This window comes from Panicum hallii, chromosome 8 (genome assembly GCF_002211085.1).
Source record: "Panicum hallii strain FIL2 chromosome 8, PHallii_v3.1, whole genome shotgun sequence".
NCBI classification, from domain to species: Eukaryota; Viridiplantae; Streptophyta; class Magnoliopsida; order Poales; family Poaceae; genus Panicum; species Panicum hallii.
Window position 1 is genome coordinate 41,216,792 of NC_038049.1, and position 25,598 is coordinate 41,242,389.

Sequence of the window (25,598 nt, forward strand, 5' to 3'; positions counted from 1 at the left end):
GAATTTGATATGGACTCTTCTAATTATTTTAGACCGTTAGATCTTCGTAAAATCCGACAGCGTAAATTCTTATTTCTTTTAGATTATTATGAGAATTTCTAAAATCTTTAGACGAACGTGGTGGGTTCTTTTAGTATTTTTTTAATAATATAATAGATAGATAGATAGATAGATAAATTACATTTTGCTGCTGTAAGTATTAACGCCTTGTATTCTCCCCTCGAGCTCGAAGACGAGCTTCCTAAACTTGTCCATGTGCTCCGCCTGCAGCGAGATGGCAACAGAAATGCTGCCGTCACCCTCCGGGCTTGGGAGGACGAACCCCAGGCCCTCACGCGCAATGCCGCCCGGACCCATGAACACCGGCCGGCCCCACCCGAAATCGGCGTCGTGCACCGGCATGTGCGCCCAGCTGATGAGCCTAAGGTTCACGCCGTTGAAGGTGCTCGCCCCACGGCGCAGCACCACCGACGGATCCGGCTGCAGCTCCAGGTAGTACAGCGCCGAGCGGTAGTAGTCCCCGTCCACTCGGTCCACCGCCGCCTGGACGGCCGCCGCCGCGCCAGCGCGCCGCCGCGGTGAAGACCGCGTTGCCCAGGTAGCTAGCCGTCGGGGAGCGGGGGCTGCAGCCGCCGCCGCCCGCTGACGGCGGTGAACATCGTGGTGGGCTGCTCGGGGCGCAGGCCGCGCGCGAGGCAGGCGCATCGCCAGACGTGGGCGGCGACCACCGCGAATGTGCTGAGCCGCCGCGCGCCGCCGCCTTCACTACTGGCAGGACGGAGCTGCGACTGCAGGCGGCCGAGGTCGGCGCGGGTGAGCTTGAAGATGGCCACGGTGGTGGCCGCGCGCAGATGGTGGCGTGGACGACAGCAATGCCGGTGTTGCAGGATGGTACTCGATATGCTGGAACTGTGGGGTGGGCCGATCACGAGCACGGAGGAGTGTGCGGTCGACGAAGGGCATGGAGGCGATTTGGGCTCCGCGGCAGAGTGCGGACAGTGAGTTGATGAAGTGTGAGGCGGACAGGCCGTCCGAGACATGGTGCTGCGTGCCAACACCAAGGCAGACACCTCCACACTTGAAATAAGTCACCTGCAGCACAAGGAGCGGGAACGCAGAAACGTCGTCGGCGCACTCGACGGCCGGAACAAGGCGCTTGAGCTCCGGCGTAGGCGCGAAGTCGCCGTAGTCGTCGACGGCGGTGCCGGCGGCGTCGGCCTCGACGAAGAGCGCCCCCTCCCCGTTGCAGTCGAGCTCGAGCCTCCCGTCCGCGCCGCGCCCGAGCCGCCCGGCCAGCGGGTAGAACGGCACGAGCGCCTCCGCCAGCGCCCGCCGCATCCTCTCGCCGTCGAAGAAGCCCGTGTCACGACCCAAAATTTAAAAGCATGAGATTAAAAATTAAGCAACATCATCATGAGCATTATCCAAGCATTATGGAGCATTATATGCACTTAATTACATCATGGTCATCCATTTTCTTGTGTGGATTATGTGTAAGTTGTGAAGTGAGTTTAAATTTTGCCATGTGGCTGTGCCCCCAAAACATTTTACTCAAATACTAGATTTCAAATGATGATTTGTAGATATTTTTATTCGATTTTTGGATGTCTCTGCCGAGCCACAAAATTCTTGGAAACTTTGAAAACTGCAATGTTGTTTGAATTTTTGTGAGCAATCCATATTAGATGTTTATGATCTTGTTATTGCATTGTGTTCTTGATGATTTAATCTAGCTTCAGTAAAAATTTGGTGATTTTTGGAGCCCGGGAAATACATGTTTTCGATTTTACAAGTTGAACCGTTGCTTTATTCTTTTTCCCTTCTCCCGGCCCCACCTGTCAGCCTCCTCCCCCTCTCCTCCGCGCGCCTGGGCCCGCGCGTCAGCCTCCCCCTCCGCGCCTCCCGCGCCTCTGCGCCCGCCCGTTGGGCGTCCGCGCGGTGGCGCACGCCGGCGGCCGCTGGCTCGTCCAGCGTGGCCACCGCCGCCCCTTCGAGTCCCGCGCGCCGCTCTCTCTTCTCTCCCCGCCGCTTCGCCTTCCTCTCCCCGCTCCCCATTTGAACTGCACGCCCGAACCCTAGCGCCGCCCCTTCCTCTCCCGAGCCGCCGCCGCCGCCGCAATCCCCCGCCGTCGCACCACCTCCGCCCGATTCCGCGCGCGCAGAGCTCCCCCGCCACCTCCTCGCTCAGCCCCGACCCTCAATCGCTCCTCCCCTCAACCGCCCGAGCCTCCCCACGCTCGCTCCCGCCCGCCGCCGCCGCTCTCCCCCGTCCCGCCGTCTGCCGCTCCGCTCCGCCGTCACCCCGCCGCGGGTGAGCCTCGCCGCTTTGCCGCGCTGCTTCCGCGCGCTCCACCCTTGCGCGTTCGCGCCCGTGGGCCGCGGCCCCGTGCCGGCCGCCGCGACGTCGCGCGCGCGTTCGCGTGCGGGCCGCGCCACGGCGGGTCAAGGCCACGGCTGGCCTTGACTCGGCCCCGGTCCCCGCGGGCCCACCTGTCGGCGCCCGCTGGGTGCTGGCCCGGGTGGCCCTAGCCCTTTTGGGGCTGTTGTGTTTTGTTTATATGTGCTGCAAGATTGTAAAATGTGTAGAAATTGTTCTAGGGCTCTAAAAATTGTGAGATTTGTTTGTTTTGTTTCCTCTACAATAGATCTACGCAGTAAAATTACTTTCAAGCATGATAATATCTTGTGCAAATATTTATGCCCTTCCTTTTGTAAAGTAAGAAAATTGTTTAGCTTTTTGTGTAATATCCTAAAAATGTCAAACTAAAGTTTGTTACATTCCCTGTAAAATGCTTTTTCTCATAGTGCAAGTTGTGTAATTGTTCCAGTACTGTTTGATAGGTTTTTAATGTGTTTTTAGTTTTGCTGCCTGCAATCTTATAAAATGAATATCTTTTGGTAGAAAATTGATAAAATGGTAAAACCAGTTCTGTTATCCTTGTGATCGTGTCTTGTATCTCTGGTAATTTTATTAGGATTTTTGAAAATGTTTTGAGTAGCCTTTAAGATTTAAATTAATTCTAGTAGCTGAAATTTGCAGAAATCATAAGTATTTCCACAAAATTAATTTAGCTGCAAATCCAACTCTCATGATTTTCTCTTGAGATTCTCTGTGTGCAGAATTAAATCCATGAATTTCTCTTGCCATTTGTTTTGTGAGTAGGTTCGCCTTCGGGCTTAGATTTACGCTTTAATCGCGCTTCGTTGTGTTCTTGCTAGCTCGCTTCCTTGCTTTGAGTGGTGCTTCATTCCAATTCATATCATATCATCTCATTTCATGTCATCGGCATCATTCTAATGCACGCGTATCATTCATGCATTTTAGTGACCGAGACTCCGGAGGACGAACCCGTTGAGCCCTCCGCAACCGTCGAAGCCGAGCCGGGAGCCGAGTGTGTGGTTGAGCAAGAAGAGAACCAAGGCAAGCAGCTAAGCATGATTCCTTGACCTATTTAACTTGCTTAAATTTAGTTATTTCACTTGGGTATCTATGCTTATATTAAATATTTATCTATTGCATCGTCGGTCCTACTTTCATGCAATGCCCTCTCTTGACTTGTTTATCCATGCCCTTGGCACACGTAGTCACTTGCAACTCATTTAACTAAATGCTTAGTCGTGTCTAGGGTTGGTGCATATCTTGTAGGGAAAATTGGAATAGGATCACTTGTTTCACCCACTTTGTGTTATCTTAAACGTGCTGTCCGGTGTCGGAATGTTGGTTCGGATCGGTCTAGTTGGAAGTGTGGTGTTGGTTCGAGCGGAAGGTAGGGCCTAGAGAGAGGAGTCTCGAGGTTTAGTCTGCTTGAACCGATTAAGGACCGTCCGTGGATGACCTTGGAAATTGAGCACTTATCGTACTACCACATATCCATTCATGGGGTGGATAAGCCGAATACCCTCTAGTTTTAATCGTTGATGCACGGTCCTAGATGCGTGGCCGTGGGGCTTTGTAGAGAGGCTTAGGGGTGTCCCCGGTGGACCTAGGTTACTCTCCGCGCAAGTTAGGCGTGATGTTCAACGGTTATAACTCGTCGGGAATGGTTGATGCGAGTACCCCCTCACCCAACGTGATCGGTTGGGCGAGTCGCATGGTCCTTGTGTCGTGTGGGTAAAGTTGTACACCCTTGCAAGGTTAATGAATCAATTCGAATTGCCGCGCTCTCGGTTATGAGCAAGCTCAAGTTTCGACGAATTCTTCGTAGTTGTATCGGTCTTGGTCGCACGTGGTGTATGATGCTTATGTCACTTATTATGGTTGGTCAATGTTTAACTAAAATTTTATGGTGGGTTGGGCAAGATAATAAAAATGCTAGGATTGCTAGAATAGGTTTTGGTTAGAAAGTTCATGCTTATGCTAACAACTTAACCCTAAAGCTTTCTTGTGAGCCCTCATTTGCATACTCCTTGTTTACTTATTCGCGTAAGTCTTGCGAGTACCTTTGTACTCATGTTGCTATATTTTCTTAACTAAGTTGCAGGTGAGCCGGAAATTGTTTTTGGCCACTTCTACCCCGCTGATCCCGGTGCGGGCGAGGAGTAGGTTATTGTGGTGTCGACGGCGTCCTTGAGCAAGGCTCCGTCTCGTTGCGCGCTTTATTTTTCCGCTGCGTACTCGTCTTTTAGGGAATTATCATGTCACACTAAACTTCATGATTCATGTCCCTTTTAATTTGGATTGTGAGCCCAAGGCTTGTAACTTGTGTTGAACCTTAATATCAAATTTGGACTTGCTATTTAAAATTGCTCTTTGTGGTACAATGGCGAAATACTAGGTTGTGAACGGTATGTGTATATGCATGATCTTGGGCGTATGGTGGAGCACATACCGGGACTACCGGATTTAGCCTCATTTTGGGTGAATGTCGTGTTGGTCGTCGTGATTTAGATGTGGGTTAACACGTGGCACGCCGAAGCGCGAGCGCGTGTTAGCTCTCCTCTTAATTATAACGACCGGCGATTCGTCTAAAATGGTATTAAATTGGGCGGTTCTCACAGCCCGCGCCGTCGTCCGGGCGGCGGCGGTAGAAGCGGACGCTGGGCGTGTGCATGCGCGGCGCCACGAGGTCGAGGTTGGAGAGCCACAGCCTCCGCCGCGGGCGTCTCCCGCGCCGGCCGCACCATAGTCGACCGCCTCACGTGATCGCCGCCATCTGCAGCAGCTAGCTCTCTCGACGGACAAGCAGCGAGCTCGATTTTACTTTTGGTGAGAGGAGGTGAAATGGCCCCGTCCACGACGCCACCGGCCAGTGGGGTTGCTGACATGAGAGGGCAAGGTGCTGTCGATCGGTAGGTGGACACCGGCCGGGCATCTTTCTTCGCGCTTGGCAGCATATAGCTCCCGAGCTAAATTTTGGCTTTGCACGCGAAATTTAAAATTGTTTTGAGTGTAGATGCATGTGCAAGCAGTCAGGCACTTGATCTACTGTAAACAAATCTGACTACACGGAGAGGACAGTTGCTTAAAAATTAAATACGCGCCAATGCTTATAGCGGTTTATTTTGTAGACAAATGCGTGAGCATCTACACGGTACAAAGTAAAAGCTGTTATGGGTAGCCGGAGGGCCAGCCCATCTATCCTTGATGTAGAAAGATAAGGATTAGGAGAGAGATTAGATTAGTAAGTTGGTTTATGAGGATAATTATAAAATTGTTAGCTGCAAGGCTCTATATGTATATACACTGCTACAACTACCGATCACAGACGGTTCCAAACCCTGCTTCACCGCCAGTTGTAGGGTCGTTGGATTAGAGTTGACGGTAATGGGTTCGGTCATCACCGCTGGTTTGAGCCAGGATGGCGGTTATGACCGGGTTTCACTGTCGGTTTGAGCCAGGAACTGGGCAGTGATGAATTTTCTAAAATCCCTGTAAAAAATTTATAATGATAGCAAAAAGCATTATTACCCAAGCAGTCACCGCACCATTAACCATCCCAACATCTAACGTTCACAATTTTTACACGTAATATGTGAATATGCATCACCTGTGATTCAAACTCAGGATCATGAGATCGTGCCAATCGTGCGACTACTCCATATCACTGCACTACACAATCACACAATCACTTGTGATAAGTGATTGGATATTATCCATTTATACTAACTTTTATAAATTTTTATATGTTAAGAAAATCTCAAATAGAAATATTATCAACTGCAAAGTTTTAGATCCTGTCGAGAACGGATGCTTTGATGTTGATCTTTTTTCCATCTAAGACCGTTTAATTGGTCTAATAATTTATATCAAATATTTACGTATATAAATAATTTGAAATGAAAAAACTACAAAGTTTTAAATTTCGTCGAGTTCTATACTTTTAATATAAAAGTTATCTTTATCCGATTTCGTATGAAAAAGTTATAAATCTTTTCATGTGAACAGGTATATTTTCAGTTTAGAAAAGGGTGGGGATTTTACGATTCGCTTACGCTACATTGTGTGAGACAACATAAAAATCCATCATACCATGAAGGGACAATAAAAATGACTGAAATAATGATTTCAGATCATTCCATATCCATAATAAATAATCTTATAAAAATAAAGGTACGATAACTTTTTGCCTTCAGAATTTTAGGACCCACTAAAACATATTTTTAGAAGAATCAGACGTATCTATCTTTGGTTGTAAACAATTTTTTATCAGAACGCTTTTCGTCAAGAGTACATTTTGTGATATGAAATATTATCACGGTCCATCTTACATCTTACAACTTCAGGGGAAAACATATGGCAAAGAGGGGTGAATTCTGCTTTACAAGTTTGATCGGCATGTATCAGAAGTATGGCCAAATATGGCTGGGAATTTGCAAAGCAAGCACCAGTCACAGTTCAGTAGTCATAGTTCAGTATAGAGTAACTATTAACATCAAGTCCGAATCAGTTTGATCAGCATCAGAACTAAAGGCTGACATGACTAGGGAGTTTGCAGAACAAGCGCTACAAACAGAGTCACAGTTCAGAACTGGCCACCTATAACATTAGTTCTGAATCAGTAAAGGGAGGGGATTCTCGGTATTTACAGGACAATCACTACCGCCAAATACTGATTCCAGCATCAGCAATCTGCTAACCGTTTCGCCGTTCTTTTCTGCTGTTCAATACATCACTGCTGCTTTCTTCTTGAGATGATTGTGTAAGGCTTAAGCAAAGCTGACCTGGCAATGAATCGGTCAGGCTTGAAGAGGTGATTCCTGCACGTCTGAGGTAGGAACATTCACGCTCTGGTGACGACAACGCCCCTGGAAAGAGCTGCAGCTCCTGAGGCTGTGATGCATAAACTTGAACATCATTGGTAGAGTGAAGCTGAGTGTGCAGTGGTGATACTGTATTCGTTTGGTGTGCCATGGCCACAGAGCTTATATTAGGAATGCTGCTCCACATCTGATGTGGCATGAGGTGAGTCGCCAAATCAGGACTTCTTGCGTTCGCCACTGGATGTGACATCCCAATGCTGCTATTCCCCATCCTTGCACAGAGCTCTTTTGCTAGTTCTGATATTTGGGATTTGAGTGTAGCATTCTCCTCTTGCAACTCGTTCTTTTCTGAACTGACCTGTCAATCAGTATATTTTAGGTTTAACATGTGCAATGCAGATAGTAATCTAAAACGTCTACCAAAGTGCTACATAAAGCAAGCAGTGCAATTAGTGTAGTAAATTCAAATGAGAACGATGAAATGTTAATGAAAGTCTATTGAATATGTCTTTCGCATCTCCAGATATTTTCAATGAATCATTGACTGGATTCACAAAAGATAAGATGTCCTACTTTTGGAAGAACGACTCAAGCTAGATGTTTATCCTTCTGAACAAGGAGAGTAATAACTGTAGATGATTTATTGGTTTTCAAAAGTGTAAACTAAACCCCTTCTTCTGGTTGGTTTATAATTTGTCTCCATCCTTTGAGAATCACAAGAATTCATGCAGCATATAGCATGTTTAAATTCTTTTATCAAGAATATATAAATGCTTGAATTAGGGAACTCACATATTGACGTTCCGATAGGAGAGCAGATTGTTCCTTTCCGAGAGATTCTACTTGAGTGACCAGGTCTCGCAGTACTCGCGCAGCATCACCTACTACTGTAGCTTTTCCTGTATTTTGTCGATCAAGATCTGTAATAGCAGAACTGTGTTGATCAGTGCCTTAGTTATTTAAAGCTAAACCAACAACCCTAACATACGAACTGTAAAACTAAGGCAATGTTCTGCAAACAACAGGAAGACACGATAATGATTATGCAATCATATTTTATGGCACACGCTGCAAAGCATAAAGCATCATAAGTATGCCGTTCAGCAGATGGCACTCCCATCAGAATAGACGGCTGCATGGTACATCAGCAAGAATTCTCCAAAGTGTTGTTCCATTCAAAATCACGGCGTAACATTAATAGCTTAAACACACATTAACTTTTTTAATAAGAAACATACATTAACTCTGAAGCAGTAGCAAATTTAGAAGTTGCACTTTGGCAGCGAAATTAGCAGTTCTTTGCATGGCAACAATCACAAACGCACTCAGTACAGATGGTGCTAGCATGCTGATGCGTAAGATGACACAGAAATATCCTTAATGGCATGGTTTATTCATGAAGACGCAATAGTACGATGATCCGTAAAAAAAGGAGAACGAAAACAAGCAAAGGATTGCAAATAATTTTCAGAATCAATAAAAAAATCTCTGTAGGTCTAAATAACAAGTTGGTGTTTGTTCTCAGAGTAACATTAACATGTTGTGGAGCACTCAAGTTTTTTTCTTTTTGAGCAATTTTAAGGAATGGATTCAGTAGACCTTTTAGACAAGAATGGAAAATCAGATGAGTTCTCTAAGGTGACACGTTAACATACCAAATTGTGCAGACATACTATGCACTGGATCCTAAAAACAGAATATAAGCTAATTTAATTTATAATTTCAGTCCTCACTGAAAGTGCATGTGTGCTGGCTGCCATTAACAGATGAGCCCAAGTGAAGAACAGAATGATGGAATCTAAGTGCAGATACTGATATCTCTCAAGAGAGTAAATTAATTCCATAACAGATAGTCAATAGGTGGCGCATATTGTACTAACCTAGCATACTGCCGAGCTCAAGAAAAAGTTCATTCAACTGATCACGCTTGAGCTTCTCTCGTTCAGCCTTATGAGTTTTCTTTGGAGCCTTTTCCTGAGATCTTTGATCAAGAGACCTGCAGCATAAATATGTCCAGGAAACAGGGGTAAAAATGCAGCAGCAATAAAATGGGTAGGCTGAGTGAAGGGGTACACTACTAGAGCAAATAAGTATGAAAAGAATGGACAGCATTATATTTCAGAATAATCTAGATGCTGAAATGCAAAAATAATCCATTTAGAATTATTGGTAGTTCTAGACTAGGTAAATCTGAACTCCAAGAGATATCTGAATATCAACTTCAAACAGAACATATTCTCAGTGTCAGTATCATATAAAATTGCAAATTAACACTTGCTTCTTTGATTTTGCCGATCTGATTGAGATTTAAAATAATAGCATGCTGGCAACAACTACTATGGTTGATAGACCTCATTCTAATGTGGCAAGGGGTGATGTATAAAGTTCATTCGAAAGCTGCCAAACTGTAAACCTCTTTTATGACTCTGTCCCAGAGCCTAGAGGTCCTACCACGGGATTAAAGAGCAGGAACCCATCTGCACAGCTCTTGTCCTACACAATCTTTTTAGTCCTACATGGTTTCTTCTGCTCGGTTCAGTATACATGTGAGTTATGCTTTATATGCAGGGAACTTTCCCTTTCAAATTTTGTTGTGAGTTCAGATAAAAGGGTTACTTTTCTTCAAAAAAAAGATAAAAAAATTACAAAAACTAGGAAGAAAAACGAAACGCACAACTTAAAATGTTGACTAGTCTCGCTTTTATATGCATGCAGGTGAAAATGACAAGCCTATGGGACCAAATGATCCTGCTTTACTTGTGAAGCTACAGTAACTTATAGCATACAGTTTTCATCACTCTTCCTCTTAGATCATAAGTTTCATTCAAGTTGTGGCCTTTACAGGCCGATCAAACAACTCCATATGACATGGAAAATAAGCAAGCAGCAGAGGAGCTAGACAAAGAACTATAGGTGAAGAAGCAAACTAAGTCAAACTAGAAGGTTGTACAGAAATGCAAGATTTAACCATAAAATACTTTTTTTGAGCCTTTTGAAACATCTATTCACAGATCAGCCTACCTTATATTGTGCATGAATGAACAATGCTCATTTTAATCATGTGTAGCTTGCACTAGATCAGATAAAGAATGTGAGGATATTGTATTTATCTGATGGACATTAGCATTTTGTATGCAAGTGTTTTCTCTGCCACAATCACCCAAGATATGTAATTGACTAACAGCTGATGAAGTAGTAAGTGGACTTGGGTTCATCTGCATCGTAGTTCATGATAATTTTCTATGCCTTTATAGTTATATACTTTAGACTCTACAGAAAAATTCATAATCTCAGAAAGATACATGCTACTAGAGTCGGGAAATGATCTAAAATGGGAACAGATACAGTCATGTGTGTCATAGATTAATCAGCCATACTGTAAAAAGAACAATAATTACTGGTATGAAATAAGTATTACTTATCAAGTTATCATATAATTAGAGGCTAACCCATGAATAGGCGTCTCGACAGCAGCATTTGAACTTCCAGGAAGTGAATCTGAGCTTTCTGTGTCAGCCACCATACCCAAATTAATGTTCCTGTATCACAAAATGAGTATTTAAGCAATAAAAACAGATGAAAGCAAGTGTCAAACAAGGCCAGATAATACAGGCCGCAAGCTATCAGAACACCAAATTCAATCCACTTAAAAAACCCTGGGGTTTGATGGGAAGCTATACCACGGCCATTATCAATTGCTCATAATACCACAAAGAAGTAAACTTTTAACCTCCTAAGAAAAGAAATATGAACCAGATACGAGCCGCACGTAATCACATCAAGAAATAAAGGTTATGTGTGGACTTTGGAGTTTGGACAAGGATCAGACCAACAACACAAAAATCCATCTGAACCTGCATCGAGAACTCGATATGGCTACCTTTACCAACTTCTATTAATACCAATTGCTCCAATAGCCTATCAAATATGTTCGGTCAACTTTACCAATCCAACAACAGAAAGAATCCTAAGGACAGTAGAAGTCAAATCAAGCTCTCTGCTGTTTCTTTTGCAGCGGCAACCAAAACCTTCTTGAGCTGCTAATGCAATCCATCACGAAGCTGAAGCCAATTAAATCCTACTAACTTTATCCGAAACCAATCCACACGAAGAATCCAATACAGATATTTCAAAGCACAACAAAAAAAAAACTCTGTAACACAGCAAACAGCACATGAACACGATGAGCAGCCCCTTCTCCCTAAAACCCTCATCAGGAAACCATCTTCTTTCTCTCCCGCCGCAGCAGCTAAACCAAGAACTGTGCAACCTATCCAATACCGATATCAAGGTACCAGCTTTTGCAATGAATGAATCCATATAAATTAGCAACCTAGACACCTCAAGAAACTAACCAACCTTCTACTACCCTCCCTACTCCGTACCAACTGAACCATGCCCGCACAAAGAAGCAAGCTTTGATCCCCCCACGCCCACCCAAATTCAGATCAAGAAACGATCTTTGTGGTGCAGGTACCTCGGCCTCGACGGATCTTGATCCCCAGCCAGATGGTCCGCGGCGGCCGGCGGAGGTGGCTGACGACAAGAGATGGAGGGTGGCCGGATGGGAGCGGGCAGGTGCAGCCGTGCAGGGGACGGCTACCTGGGGAACTGGGGAGCTAGTGCGCGGGGGAGGGAGGGAGGCGATCAGGCGAGCACACGCACGCGGGCGCAGCGAGCGTGTGGCGGCCACCCACCCGCACACTTGGGTGACCCAGGCGGCAGCGCGGTGACACATGGCGTCGCCGCCGGCCCCACCGGCCACGGGAATTCCCTGGGTCGACGCAGATATGGACGAGGAAAAAGCTCTGATAGGATTGGATCGGGACTGGACGATGAATAAGCTCCCAGTTGATTGGGATGGGATGGGAAATTGGTCCCAGCCAGGTCGCTTCATCGATCTGTGGCTGTTGTGCCACGTTGACATGTAAATCAACTTTGCTGGAATCCTTAAAAAAAAGTTTGCTAGAGAAAAATTTACTAATTTTATTAGGATATTAAGATTGTTATTATAGGCAAAGAAATATGCTTTCAACTAAATGGTTGGAGTATATCTAAAACTAAGCAAACTTAAGGTAGTCAGCATGTGCTACAATAGTTTTAGTTATTATGTCAATACCGAATAATCTTTTATGATATGCACACCCCCGCCAGACAGTCCCTACCATATTTCCTTACCTCTCACACCATCGTCTCAAAAACCAACACCGGCGGAAACTTTAATAACTTAAAATTTTCACAGAGTCTCACTACTTCCTTCATTGGTTCCTTTGTGTTCTCATCCCAGCCCCATCGTACCCTTATTCCATATCCCCGAATATATTTATCGTTAAATTCACCGTAACACCAACCTATTAGGTCGTAATGCCTCCGCTAGCCACCATGGAAGCGGTGATCCTCCACATCCTGCGGTCAGTGGCGTCGCCGCCTTAGCCTATATTTGCAACCGCCTCCCACGGCTTTCTATTAAGCCAAGGGGAAACATGAGCAAAGCACAAGGAAAACAAAGAGAGGAACAATGTGAGTCCACCTTGGCAATGTCCAAGTGGATGGCCCTCCAAGGCAACACCCCCTATTTATAGTAAAATTGTATGCCTTCATGTTGAAGTTTTCAATTTATTTAGTAATTGCATGTTTTAGAAATTTAGGGGAAGGACACCTAAGGGGATATATGGCATTCATATGTCATGGAGGAACAACGCACAGACATCTCACCTTGTCATGTGTCATGTATGGCTCTGGTGGTTTGAGGAGTTGATATATAAACAAACTAATGTGGTGTCAGCATAAGGCATCCTAGTAATTTGAATATCTGGCAAACTTGTGAATATTTGGATTTCAGAAGGACAACTGTTTGGAGGTGATTTTTGGAACTAATTTGTGACGCCCTGAAATTTCGCCAAATTAAATCGCGCGCTAGAATGCTTCGTTTAAAGGTCATTCGTCGCCAAAACCCTAGCCCTAATCCTTTCTGACCGACGCGAGCCTGACCGCCGCACCGCTTACACGCTAGAGTAATTCGTAGAAACGGTTCGACGACAAAATCCTAAAACCTAACCAGATCGCTGCCCCGTTCCGCTTCGCTCGATGGCCTGTCGCTCACGCGCGACCGCCCGCCGCGATTAACGCCGGCGCGACTCCTTTTCTTTTCCCCTCTCCTCGCGCGAATCCCGCGCGCGTGGCCGACCGGCCGCGGTCGCCGCCGCGACCGGCGCCGACGCACCCTCTCTCTCCCTCTCCTTCTTCTTTCCTTTCTCTCTCCCATTTCTTTTTCTTTCTTTTCTTTTCTTTTCTTTCCTTTCTCTTTCCTTCCTTCTCTCTTCTTTCTTTCCCTCCCCCTTCCCTCTTCCCTCCTCCTTCCCTGCCGCACCCGAGCGCAGGCTGGTCGCGCGTCTGCTCTGCCGGGCCGCGCCGCGACGCACGCGCACGCACAACGCGTGGCCGTGCGCCGCGCCGCGCCGTCCGTCGCCACGACCTCGCCCTGGCCCGCGCCGTGCCGCGCCGCGCGCGCCCGCGCGCACGGACGCCACGCCGCCCCACACGCGCACGCGGCCGCGCCGCCCGTCGTTCGCCGCGCCGCCCGCCGCTGTTGCACCCCGCCTCGCCGCCCGTGCCGCTCCTATGCCGGCACAGCGCCACGTACGAAGCTCGGCGCCCTCCCCGCCATGCCGCTTCGCGACGGCCGCAAACGGCCGCACGCCATTAATGGCGCCCACCGAACCCCCACACGCCGCCGGCCTCCCCACCGCCTTCCTCGGCCTATAAATAGGCCCTCGCGCAGCCCCTCGCTCCCCCACAACTCCCACCGCCGCCACCTGCCCCTCCCCGTGCCCCCATCGCCGCCCCCGCCGTGCCTCCGAGCCGCCGCCGCCCTCTCCCGTCGACCGGCCTCCACGTGCCGCCCCGACCCGAGGTGAGGCCGGGAATCAATCCCCCTCACCTCCCTCTCCCTTTTGCCCCCATTCCCGGCCACTGCCGCACTCCGGCCTGCCGGAATCGGCCGGCGCCCGAGCCTCCTCTCCCTCCCCTGTTTCCTGTTAACGGGAGGAGGAAGAAGGGGGGCATTTTGCCCATAACCCCCTCCCTTTTTCCTGTATTCCCCAAAGAGAAAACCCCCTCCCTTAATTAACTCTTTTGCTAAAGGAACCTTGCTCTTTTTAATATTTCAAACCAAGCCCCCCCCTCACCACGTAGACCTAATTACACTTGACACCCGTTAGCATGCCCTGAATATTTCTAGTATTCGCAAATAAGCCCCCACCCTCCTTAGATAATTGTGAAAAGGCCCCTGGACCCCCGTTTAAGCCCTAAAACCCGCTTTAGTGCGTCATTTTATGTGCGAAACAACCTCCGATTGACCCGAAACTTTACCACGCCCTTTCTAGTATAGTTTTAGTCATGCAATTAAGAAACCACCCAAAGATATCATCCCTAACTCCGTAACTAAATTATTTCCGATTCAAGCTCAACGATAAAAGCTTTTAGTTCTTGCGCTTGATTGTGTGTCTGTTTGTTTGCGTCGTAGAACCCGGAGTGAACGAGGAAGGACCTGACTGCGATCAAGTGGACGAGGACCAGTTCCGCGACTCCGAGCCCGAGGGGCGGTGCTACGATCAGGACTTCTCGCAAGAGTTTGACGATGGCAAGTTCAATCCCGCCCTTTGATGCATGCTTCTGTCCTAGTTTTTATAAACACAACCCAGTGGCCTGTTTCATAAAATTGCATGGTTTTGCGTGTTGAAAACATGGTAGGTTAGCCACCCTTACTTGAGACAACCATACTTTGACACCTGATTTTATAAAGAAAATGTGTGTGTGTGGGAAGGGATAAAAAGTGGTTTGAAAAGTGAGTTAGACGGGATGGATGGCATTTCTGTGTGAATTGCCGTTGGTGTGCTCGTACCTGTGTGGTTGAGCGAGGAAGGGAGATATCCATCTTGTCACCCCTAAGGACCGAGTTGATGTGACATCTCACCTAGCTTCTTGTCGTGCGAACCACTTGACCGTTGTATGGGCAACGGCTTAGCATAAATCCCACTAGTTGGCCTGCTAGCCATCAGGAGAGCTGAGAGCAACGGGTGATCAAGGAGAAGGGATAAGCTCTGTGTGACTTATGCCCCGGTTAAACCTCGGAGATAGGTCGAATGACCCCTTGATGGAGCCCGTGGTGGCAAGTCAGGTCTAGCTAAGGTGGGTAATGGTTTTGTTGGGATCTGCACCGGCACTAAGGTGTTCGTGCTGTGGTACCCCACCTGTGGGTAAAGTTGCACACCTCTGCAGAGTTAAAATCTATTCGAATAGCCGTGCCCACGGTATTGGGCAAGTTACGGTGTGGTCACATAACTAGTGTTTCTCTTGGGAATGATTGGGCTGGTGTGAGTTGTTTGGAAAGTGTCCGGCAGTTGTGCCGTGTGCTACGGCGGACGGGGAGTCCGGTAGCAGTTTAAAACTTGGATCCTGTGTGGATCAACATCGTGTACTCCTTGGTATTGGAAAACTTGTTTTGAAAATGTTATCAAAATGAACCCTTGCATATAACCGAGTTTTCCGCAAATAAACCCTAACCGTACCCTTGGATTGTCCTTTGCATTAATCTCTGTTATACCCCCCCCCCTCCGTGGGTGTGATTGGACTTGCTGAGTACGTTCGTACTCACCCCATTCCTATTTTTACAGTGGAAGACCCAGACTACGTCCCCGAAGACGACGAGTAGGGTTTCGTCCTGCACCCAGTCTTGCCTGTGGTTGAGGCCACCGTTGGATTCCGCATGGCGCAAGACTCTGATGATTCTCTTTTCGTAGCTAGTGTAGTAGTGTGGGTTCTGGTTGTAATCCTCGCGATAGTGGCGCTTCACTGCCCATTACCGCGTAGAGTTGTATGGTGATGTACCATCTGATGTAATAAAAGTGTTATCAGCCTCCTGGGACTGATAAATCGACACTTTTAAGTCTTCCCTGATGGGGGGACGCTTCAGGTGGTATCAGAGCCGTAGGCTGGCCGTAGGACGTGACCCTAGGAGCGAGACCCTTTTTCAGGCTCTAGAACTTGTCCCGATTTAGAAATTTTCTGCACAAACACTCACCACTGGTCTTTGCCTTGTTCCAGATGGCTGGCAATGGATGGGTTAGCGGAATCTGCCACGCAGAGCCCGGTCTCCCCAAGTTACTATTGCTCAGCCTGGAACGCGTTGGGATCATGGAACCACCGGAGTATGCCTACCGTGAGTACCTCGCCGGAGGCACCCTTCGGTGCGACATGATGGTTTTTGTGGAGAGAAGCACCCGCTACCCCGATGTGGACCCTTGGTTCATCTCCACTGCTGGTTTCCGCTTCCCCGACACCTATCGAAAGGCCGCTCGTAAAGCCCTGCGACGGCTGTGTGTGCTCTACAGGCGCCACTTTCAGCGGACCCCCATGGGATTTTTCCCACCCGCTGAGGGGAGAGGACGCACTTGGATTGCCCGAATGAGGGGACTTAGACGAGAAGAAGAAGACCTAGAAGATACGGTCTCCCACCTATCCATCTACCTTACTGGCTTGGATGCACTCTGCCGCGAACAGTCGGCGCAACTGAAGCAGCTAATCCGTGGGATTGAAAGGATAACCCAGGAGCTGGAGGAACAACGGACAAGAGCTACAAACGCCGAGTATTCCTTAGCCGCCCTCCAAGCCCAGATGCAAGAATACGAGAACCGCAACGGAATAGGTGGATGGATAGAGGAAGAAGAAGAAGAACCCATGGAAACCCATTGGGATAAGGGTACTCAGACCGAAAACGAGATGGATCGGTTCCTTCCAATAAAGAAGCGCTCTATCAGGACAGAGGAAGAATCCCCATGATAGGATTAGCACCCCTAGCTAAAACCCTACCCTAATAACCACGTGTCTATGAAAACTGTACCACCCTTGTTGTAATAATAAATATCATCTACTCCCTTTTGCACCTGTACCAGGTTGTTTACCCTGTTTCTGTTTCAGATGGCTGAGGAAGGATGGACCCAGGGCGATTGCCAAGCTGCACCTGGATTCCCCAGCCTCTTAGTCAACACCCTGGAAGACCTTGGCGTTACGGAACGCCCAAGGTACTACAGCCGAGAGTACGAGCACCATGGTACCCTCCGCTGCAGGGTGATCCTGGTTATCGCCAGGAGCAACCGCTACCCCGACATTCAGCCTTGGCGAGCGACCGCCACAGGGTTTAGACACCAAGACACCTACCCCTTGGCCATCAGAAAAGCACTCCGTTATTTGTGCCGGATTTTTGAAGAACACCTCGCCTCCACGCCAGCGAAGTTCTTCCCGCCGGCCATCAGAACCCCAGTCTGGGAAGCACGCATGAGAAACCTGGAACGACGCCGCCACGAAGAAGGCCCCCTGTACCAAGTGGCCACTTACCTAGCCGCCCTGGACCAACTCTTTGATGAGCAAGCCAACCTTCTAAGGGAGCAGACCCATCGAGCCGAGCAGGCAGAGCTCGCAGTAAGGATACAGCAGATCCGAGCCACCCACGCCGAGGCGAGAGCCGCAGCCGCGGTCAGTAGCGAAGCAGTCGCCCAAGAAAGCCTCAGGCAAGCCCGAGACCGGCGCATGCAAGATTGGACCCGGAGTGGGACACCAGTTCCGGCGATTGGGGAGGATCATGTTTTACTCGGGACGCCCATCATAGGATGGGGACCCCTTTTTGGAAACACACCAGCCCCACCCGGAAACCCTGAAAGCTCGGCTGCCGCCGTCGAAAGGAATGCTCAAGCGCAACCCCTGACCGGTGGAAACCCAGAGGACGGCGAGCAAGGATCACTCGCGCTCTCCGCCCCAGAAGAAGGCCTGCCCCGCGAGTAAAATGACCGGCACCACCCTAGTGATGTGTCCCCAGCCACTGTTGTTGTTGTGCCTGATCCCAGACGAGTAGTACGAGACCTAGCCTTAGCCTAAGTTGTACCCCCTTGCAGTAATAAAATGGTTTGTGCTTGTTGTTTGTGATGTGGTGTGCTGGTTTGTTGTGTGCTGATTATTTATATGAGTACCGGCAGGAGGTAGATTCTGCCTTATATATATACGAATTAAACAACTTAAACATCACATAAACGTAACCCCAATCTACCCGATCAACAGGTGACCCCCCGGAATGTCGCGAGGGCCTCCCGTGGCCGGAACCCCGTAGCTGCTAGTGTCGGAGCACACCCCGTTGAACAAGATCTTCCCCAAGGAGAACAAGAAGTAAGCCAGAACCGAGGGGGAAGTCAAGAAGGAGAACAATTACCACCACCCCCACCCCTCGGAGACCTGGCGCAGATCATCCATAACCAGACCCTCATACTGGAGACTCTGGCGAATGCCCTCATTAACCGGCAGCCGCGAGGGCAGAATATGAACGACAAGCTGACGGCCTTCCTAAGGACCAAGCCACCTACCTTCGCCGGATCCTGCAACCCGTTGGATGCTGACGACTGGTTGCGAGTGATTCAGAGGAAGCTCGAACCATTCGAATGCCAGGACCGGGATAAAGTCCTTCTGGCAGCCCATCAGCTCACCGGAACAGCGTTATCCTGGTGGGAAAACTATTGTGCCGCAGCCGAAGATGCCTCTACCATCACCTGGGGAGAATTTGTAAGGGAGTTCCGCCGCTACCACATCCCTTCGGCCACCATGAAGCGCAAGGCGGATGAGTTCCGCGCGCTACAACAAGGAAGCATGACGGTGGAAGAGTACACCCACCGGTTCATAGAATTGGCCCGGTACGCGCCGGAAGAAGTGAACGATGATGATAAGAAGCAAGACATGTTCAAGAAGGGGTTAAGCCCAGAACTCCGGACCTTGCTTACCCCACAAATTTATCCGGACTTCAACACCCTGATGAACAAAACTATCCTCACGGAAAGGGCCAAAGCCGAAGAGCGGAAGGACAGCAAGCGGAAATTCCTGGAGAGCAAGGCCCGCCAACAAGACCGCTACCAGAAGCCGAGGAACTCCAACTACACTGCACCAGGATCTCAGGCCCCGATGCAGTATAGAACTCAGTCGCAAGTGACAGGACCACAGGCCCCACCCAGGAGCCAGAATACCACGAGGGCTCCGCAGAGCAATACAAGCCAGGTCGCCCCCGACAACAACAATGTTAGGGCCTGTTTCAACTGCCGTGAAATAGGGCATTACATCGCCAATTGCCCATATGCCAAGAACAAGCCGGCCACATCAGCCTTCTCCAACTCGGTGAATGGGCCCAAACCAGCCCCGACCGGTGCCAACCAAGTGCCCGTCCGCAACAACGACGGCAGCCAGCAGGTGAAGCAACAATCATTTGGACGAGCCCGCGTCAACCACATCGACGCGCAGGAGGCTCAAGAAGCTCAGGGCGTAGTGCTCGGTGAGTACTTAGTCAACTCAGCTCTGGCAACAGTACTATTTGATTCTGGAGCATCACACTCGTTTATATCCTCAAGCTATGTGGAGAAACACAAAATACCTACAGTACTACTAAAGACACCCCTGTTAACCCGGACGCCTGGAGGCGACATCAATTGTCAATTAGGTTGTCCACGGGTAAGGATCAATTTAAGTGGGGTAGACTTTCTAGCAGATTTGGTAGTACTTAAGCCTGGGGGAATAGACGTGATCCTTGGAATGGATTGGTTAAGCCGACACAATGGTCTCATAGGCTGCACTGATAAAGTGGTGCACCTAACAAACCCCAAAGGAATACAAGTGATCTGCCATACCCGGGATAGTAAGTTTGACCCAATGATGTTTAGCATGGAAGCCAAGCCCTTAGAAGGAGTCCCGGTAGTAAACGAATACCCAGACGTGTTCCCCGAAGAGCTTCCCGGTATGCCGCCAGATAGGGATATAGAGTTCGTCATAGACCTTATCCCCGGAACATCCCCTATAGCCAAGAGACTCTATAGGATGGCGGCCTCAGAATTGACAGAATTGAAGAAGCAACTAGAAGAGCTGCAACGAATTGGCTTTATCAGACCAAGCTCGTCGCCGTGGGGAGCCCCAGTGCTGTTTGTCAAGAAAAAAGATGGGAGTATGAGGTTGTGTGTGGACTACCGAGCACTGAATGAGGTTACCATTAAGAACAAGTACCCCCTTCCCAGGATTGATGACCTGTTCGATCAGCTAAAGGGAGCCAAGTACTTTTCCAAGATCGATCTAAGGTTAGGGTACTTCCAGCTCAAGATTAGAGAAAGTGACATCCCTAAAACAGCTTTTGTCACCCGCTACGGGCAGTTTGAGTTCACCGTAATGTCCTTCGGACTAACCAATGCCCCTGCCTATTTTATGAACCTCATGAACAAGATATTTATGGACGAGCTGGATAAGTTTGTCGTAGTCTTTATCGACGACATACTTATCTACTCCAAGAGTATTCAGGAACATGAGCAACATCTGCGGGTAGTATTGGAGAAGCTGAGGACACATAGGCTCTATGCTAAGTTCAGCAAGTGCGAATTCTGGCTGGAAAGAGTAGCTTTCCTTGGGCACATCCTGACCGCGGAAGGCGTAGCCGTGGACCCAGAGAAGGTCGAAGCAGTCTCCAACTGGCAGCGACCAACTAACGTTAGTGAAATCAGGAGCTTCCTTGAGTTAGCCGGGTATTATCGGAGATTTATCGAGGGATTTTCCAAGATAGCCCGACCCATGACGGAACTTCTTAAGAAGGAGAAGAAGTTCGCCTGGACGGAAGGTTGTGAAAGAAGTTTTCAAGAATTGAAACAAAGGTTGACAACCGCCCCAGTGCTGACCCTACCGGACATCCATCGGGACTTTGTCATTTATTGTGACGCATCCCGACAAGGATTAGGGTGCGTACTGATGCAAGACAGGAAAGTCGTTGCGTATGCCTCCCGCCAACTCAAGACTCATGAGCAGAATTATCCGACCCATGATTTGGAATTAGCAGCCGTAGTGCATGCCCTTAAGATTTGGAGACATTACCTGATTGGAAATAAGTGTGAGGTTTACACCGACCACAAGAGCCTGAAGTATATCTTCACCCAGCCGGATTTAAACCTAAGGCAAAGGAGATGGTTGGAGTTGGTCAAGGACTATAATTTGGAAATTCAGTATCACCCCGGAAAGGCGAACGTGGTGGCCGACGCCTTAAGCCGGAAAACCTATGGACCCAAGGATGATCATCTATGCGAGGAATTGGCACGATTAAATGTGCACATTGTTCCTCGAGGTTCCAGCCAAGTGCTGAACGTCCGATCAACACTAGAGGATAGGATCAGAGAGGCTCAAGGATCGGACCGAGAGTTAGTAAGGATTTGCAAACAAACTGGAGAAAACAAAGCACCGGGTTTCAGAGTAGACGATAAGGGGACGTTGTGGTACGAGGATAGGATTTGCGTACCCCAGGATGAAGATTTCCGGCAATTAATCATGGACGAAGCCCATAACTCGGCTTACTCCATCCACCCAGGATCCACCAAAATGTATATGGACATAAGGCAAAAATATTGGTGGAATGGAATGAAAGCGGATATTGCACGATTTGTGGCACATTGTGATACCTGCCAAAGGATCAAGGCCGAACATCAGAAGCCGGCAGGATTATTGCAACCCTTGCCTATCCCAGTTTGGAAATGGGATGAGATAGGAATGGACTTTGTAGTGGGTCTACCTCGATCACAGAAGGGACACGATTCCATATGGGTAATAGTGGATCGACTCACTAAGTCGGCTCACTTTATACCCGTACGAACCACTTACGGTGGGGAAAAGCTGGCAAAGCTTTATCTGGAAAATATAGTAAAGCTACATGGAGTGCCTAGCAGAATTGTCTCAGACAGAGGAACCCAATTCACCTCTAGGTTCTGGAAAAGCTTGCATCAAGCCATGGGCACCAAGTTGGATTTCAGCTCTGCATATCACCCACAGACGGACGGTCAAACCGAAAGGGTAAATCAGATTATGGAAGATATGCTGAGAGCATGTGTCCTGACCTACGGAAAGGACTGGGAGCAGAGTCTGCCCTATGCGGAATTCTCGTACAACAATAGTTATCAAGTCAGCTTGGGCATGTCGCCATTCGAAGCTCTCTATGGAAGAAAGTGCAAGACTCCCCTGATATGGTCAGAAGTTGGGGAACGTGCCCTAATAGGACCCGCGCTCATAAAAGAAGCAGAAGAAAAAGTAGCGGAAATCCGCGAGAAATTGAAAGCGGCTCAGTCCCGACAAAAGAGCTATGCGGACAAAAAGAGGCGGGAAATAAGTTTCAATCCGGGAGAATTTGTCTATCTCAAAGTCTCACCCATTCGAGGGACACGAAGGTTTCAGGTACAAGGAAAATTAGCCCCTCGATATATTGGACCATATCGAGTTCTGAAGAGAGTCGGAGCAGTAGCGTACCGACTGGAGTTACCAGAAGAAATGTCGGATATACACCCAGTGTTTCATGTTTCGCAATTAAGAAGGTGTCTAAGAGTACCCGAGGGAGAACATGTGCCGGTGGAAACAATAGACCTGCAGCCGGATTTGCGATATCAAGAAGTGCCGGTCAAGATTCTAGACACTGTCACTAGAAGGACAAGAAACTCCGAAGTACGGATATGCAGGGTTCAGTGGAGTAGACATGGAGTAGAAGAAGCGACATGGGAACGCGAGGAGGCTCTCAAGAAAGAATTTCCCCATCTATTTAGGAGCCAGCCGAATCTCGAGGACGAGATTCATTTAAGTGGGGTAGGTTTGTGACGCCCTGAAATTTCGCCAAATTAAATCGCGCGCTAGAATGCTTCGTTTAAAGGTCATTCGTCGCCAAAACCCTAGCCCTAATCCTTTCTGACCGACGCGAGCCTGACCGCCGCACCGCTTACACGCTAGAGTAATTCGTAGAAACGGTTCGACGACAAAATCCTAAAACCTAACCAGATCGCTGCCCCGTTCCGCTTCGCTCGATGGCCTGTCGCTCACGCGCGACCGCCCGCCGCGATTAACGCCGGCGCGACTCCTTTTCTTTTCCCCTCTCCTCGCGCGAATCCCGCGCGCGTGGCCGACCGGCCGCGGTCGCCGCCGCGACCGGCGCCGACGCACCCTCTCTCTCCCTCTCCTTCTTCTTTCCTTTCTCTCTCCCATTTCTTTTTCTTTCTTTTCTTTTCTTTTCTTTCCTTTCTCTTTCCTTCCTTCTCTCTTCTTTCTTTCCCTCCCCCTTCCCTCTTCCCTCCTCCTTCCCTGCCGCACCCGAGCGCAGGCTGGTCGCGCGTCTGCTCTGCCGGGCCGCGCCGCGACGCACGCGCACGCACAACGCGTGGCCGTGCGCCGCGCCGCGCCGTCCGTCGCCACGACCTCGCCCTGGCCCGCGCCGTGCCGCGCCGCGCGCGCCCGCGCGCACGGACGCCACGCCGCCCCACACGCGCACGCGGCCGCGCCGCCCGTCGTTCGCCGCGCCGCCCGCCGCTGTTGCACCCCGCCTCGCCGCCCGCGCCGCTCCTATGCCGGCACAGCGCCACGTACGAAGCTCGGCGCCCTCCCCGCCATGCCGCTTCGCGACGGCCGCAAACGGCCGCACGCCATTAATGGCGCCCACCGAACCCCCACACGCCGCCGGCCTCCCCACCGCCTTCCTCGGCCTATAAATAGGCCCTCGCGCAGCCCCTCGCTCCCCCACAACTCCCACCGCCGCCACCTGCCCCTCCCCGTGCCCCCATCGCCGCCCCCGCCGTGCCTCCGAGCCGCCGCCGCCCTCTCCCGTCGACCGGCCTCCACGTGCCGCCCCGACCCGAGGTGAGGCCGGGAATCAATCCCCCTCACCTCCCTCTCCCTTTTGCCCCCATTCCCGGCCACTGCCGCACTCCGGCCTGCCGGAATCGGCCGGCGCCCGAGCCTCCTCTCCCTCCCCTGTTTCCTGTTAACGGGAGGAGGAAGAAGGGGGGCATTTTGCCCATAACCCCCTCCCTTTTTCCTGTATTCCCCAAAGAGAAAACCCCCTCCCTTAATTAACTCTTTTGCTAAAGGAACCTTGCTCTTTTTAATATTTCAAACCAAGCCCCCCCCTCACCACGTAGACCTAATTACACTTGACACCCGTTAGCATGCCCTGAATATTTCTAGTATTCGCAAATAAGCCCCCACCCTCCTTAGATAATTGTGAAAAGGCCCCTGGACCCCCGTTTAAGCCCTAAAACCCGCTTTAGTGCGTCATTTTATGTGCGAAACAACCTCCGATTGACCCGAAACTTTACCACGCCCTTTCTAGTATAGTTTTAGTCATGCAATTAAGAAACCACCCAAAGATATCATCCCTAACTCCGTAACTAAATTATTTCCGATTCAAGCTCAACGATAAAAGCTTTTAGTTCTTGCGCTTGATTGTGTGTCTGTTTGTTTGCGTCGTAGAACCCGGAGTGAACGAGGAAGGACCTGACTGCGATCAAGTGGACGAGGACCAGTTCCGCGACTCCGAGCCCGAGGGGCGGTGCTACGATCAGGACTTCTCGCAAGAGTTTGACGATGGCAAGTTCAATCCCGCCCTTTGATGCATGCTTCTGTCCTAGTTTTTATAAACACAACCCAGTGGCCTGTTTCATAAAATTGCATGGTTTTGCGTGTTGAAAACATGGTAGGTTAGCCACCCTTACTTGAGACAACCATACTTTGACACCTGATTTTATAAAGAAAATGTGTGTGTGTGGGAAGGGATAAAAAGTGGTTTGAAAAGTGAGTTAGACGGGATGGATGGCATTTCTGTGTGAATTGCCGTTGGTGTGCTCGTACCTGTGTGGTTGAGCGAGGAAGGGAGATATCCATCTTGTCACCCCTAAGGACCGAGTTGATGTGACATCTCACCTAGCTTCTTGTCGTGCGAACCACTTGACCGTTGTATGGGCAACGGCTTAGCATAAATCCCACTAGTTGGCCTGCTAGCCATCAGGAGAGCTGAGAGCAACGGGTGATCAAGGAGAAGGGATAAGCTCTGTGTGACTTATGCCCCGGTTAAACCTCGGAGATAGGTCGAATGACCCCTTGATGGAGCCCGTGGTGGCAAGTCAGGTCTAGCTAAGGTGGGTAATGGTTTTGTTGGGATCTGCACCGGCACTAAGGTGTTCGTGCTGTGGTACCCCACCTGTGGGTAAAGTTGCACACCTCTGCAGAGTTAAAATCTATTCGAATAGCCGTGCCCACGGTATTGGGCAAGTTACGGTGTGGTCACATAACTAGTGTTTCTCTTGGGAATGATTGGGCTGGTGTGAGTTGTTTGGAAAGTGTCCGGCAGTTGTGCCGTGTGCTACGGCGGACGGGGAGTCCGGTAGCAGTTTAAAACTTGGATCCTGTGTGGATCAACATCGTGTACTCCTTGGTATTGGAAAACTTGTTTTGAAAATGTTATCAAAATGAACCCTTGCATATAACCGAGTTTTCCGCAAATAAACCCTAACCGTACCCTTGGATTGTCCTTT

General features: G+C 49.2%; 1 protein-coding gene and 1 pseudogene across 2 annotated transcripts; both read right to left on the minus strand.

The window, feature by feature from the left end:
* Nucleotides 1–177: 177 nt before the first annotated feature.
* LOC112872319 lies at nt 178–5,265 on the minus strand (annotated as a pseudogene).
* A 1,513-nt stretch (nt 5,266–6,778) lies between these two features.
* Nucleotides 6,779–11,874, minus strand: LOC112901881 (transcription factor BHLH062-like). 2 transcript variants are annotated; one of them, XM_025970745.1, is made up of 6 exons: nt 11,678–11,874; nt 10,650–10,739; nt 9,081–9,196; nt 7,993–8,120; nt 7,331–7,558; nt 6,779–7,245 (listed from the first exon to the last, which is right to left on the minus strand). In XM_025970745.1, exons 2-6 carry the CDS (start codon nt 10,721–10,723, stop codon nt 7,177–7,179), a joined length of 615 nt encoding a protein of 204 aa, XP_025826530.1. In that variant the 5' UTR covers nt 10,724–10,739; nt 11,678–11,874; the 3' UTR covers nt 6,779–7,176. The 2 variants fall into 2 exon arrangements, with proteins under 2 accessions (XP_025826530.1, XP_025826529.1); XM_025970744.1 differs by having other exon boundaries at nt 6,779–7,558; nt 11,678–11,864.
* Between the last annotated feature and the right edge of the window lie 13,724 nt (nt 11,875–25,598).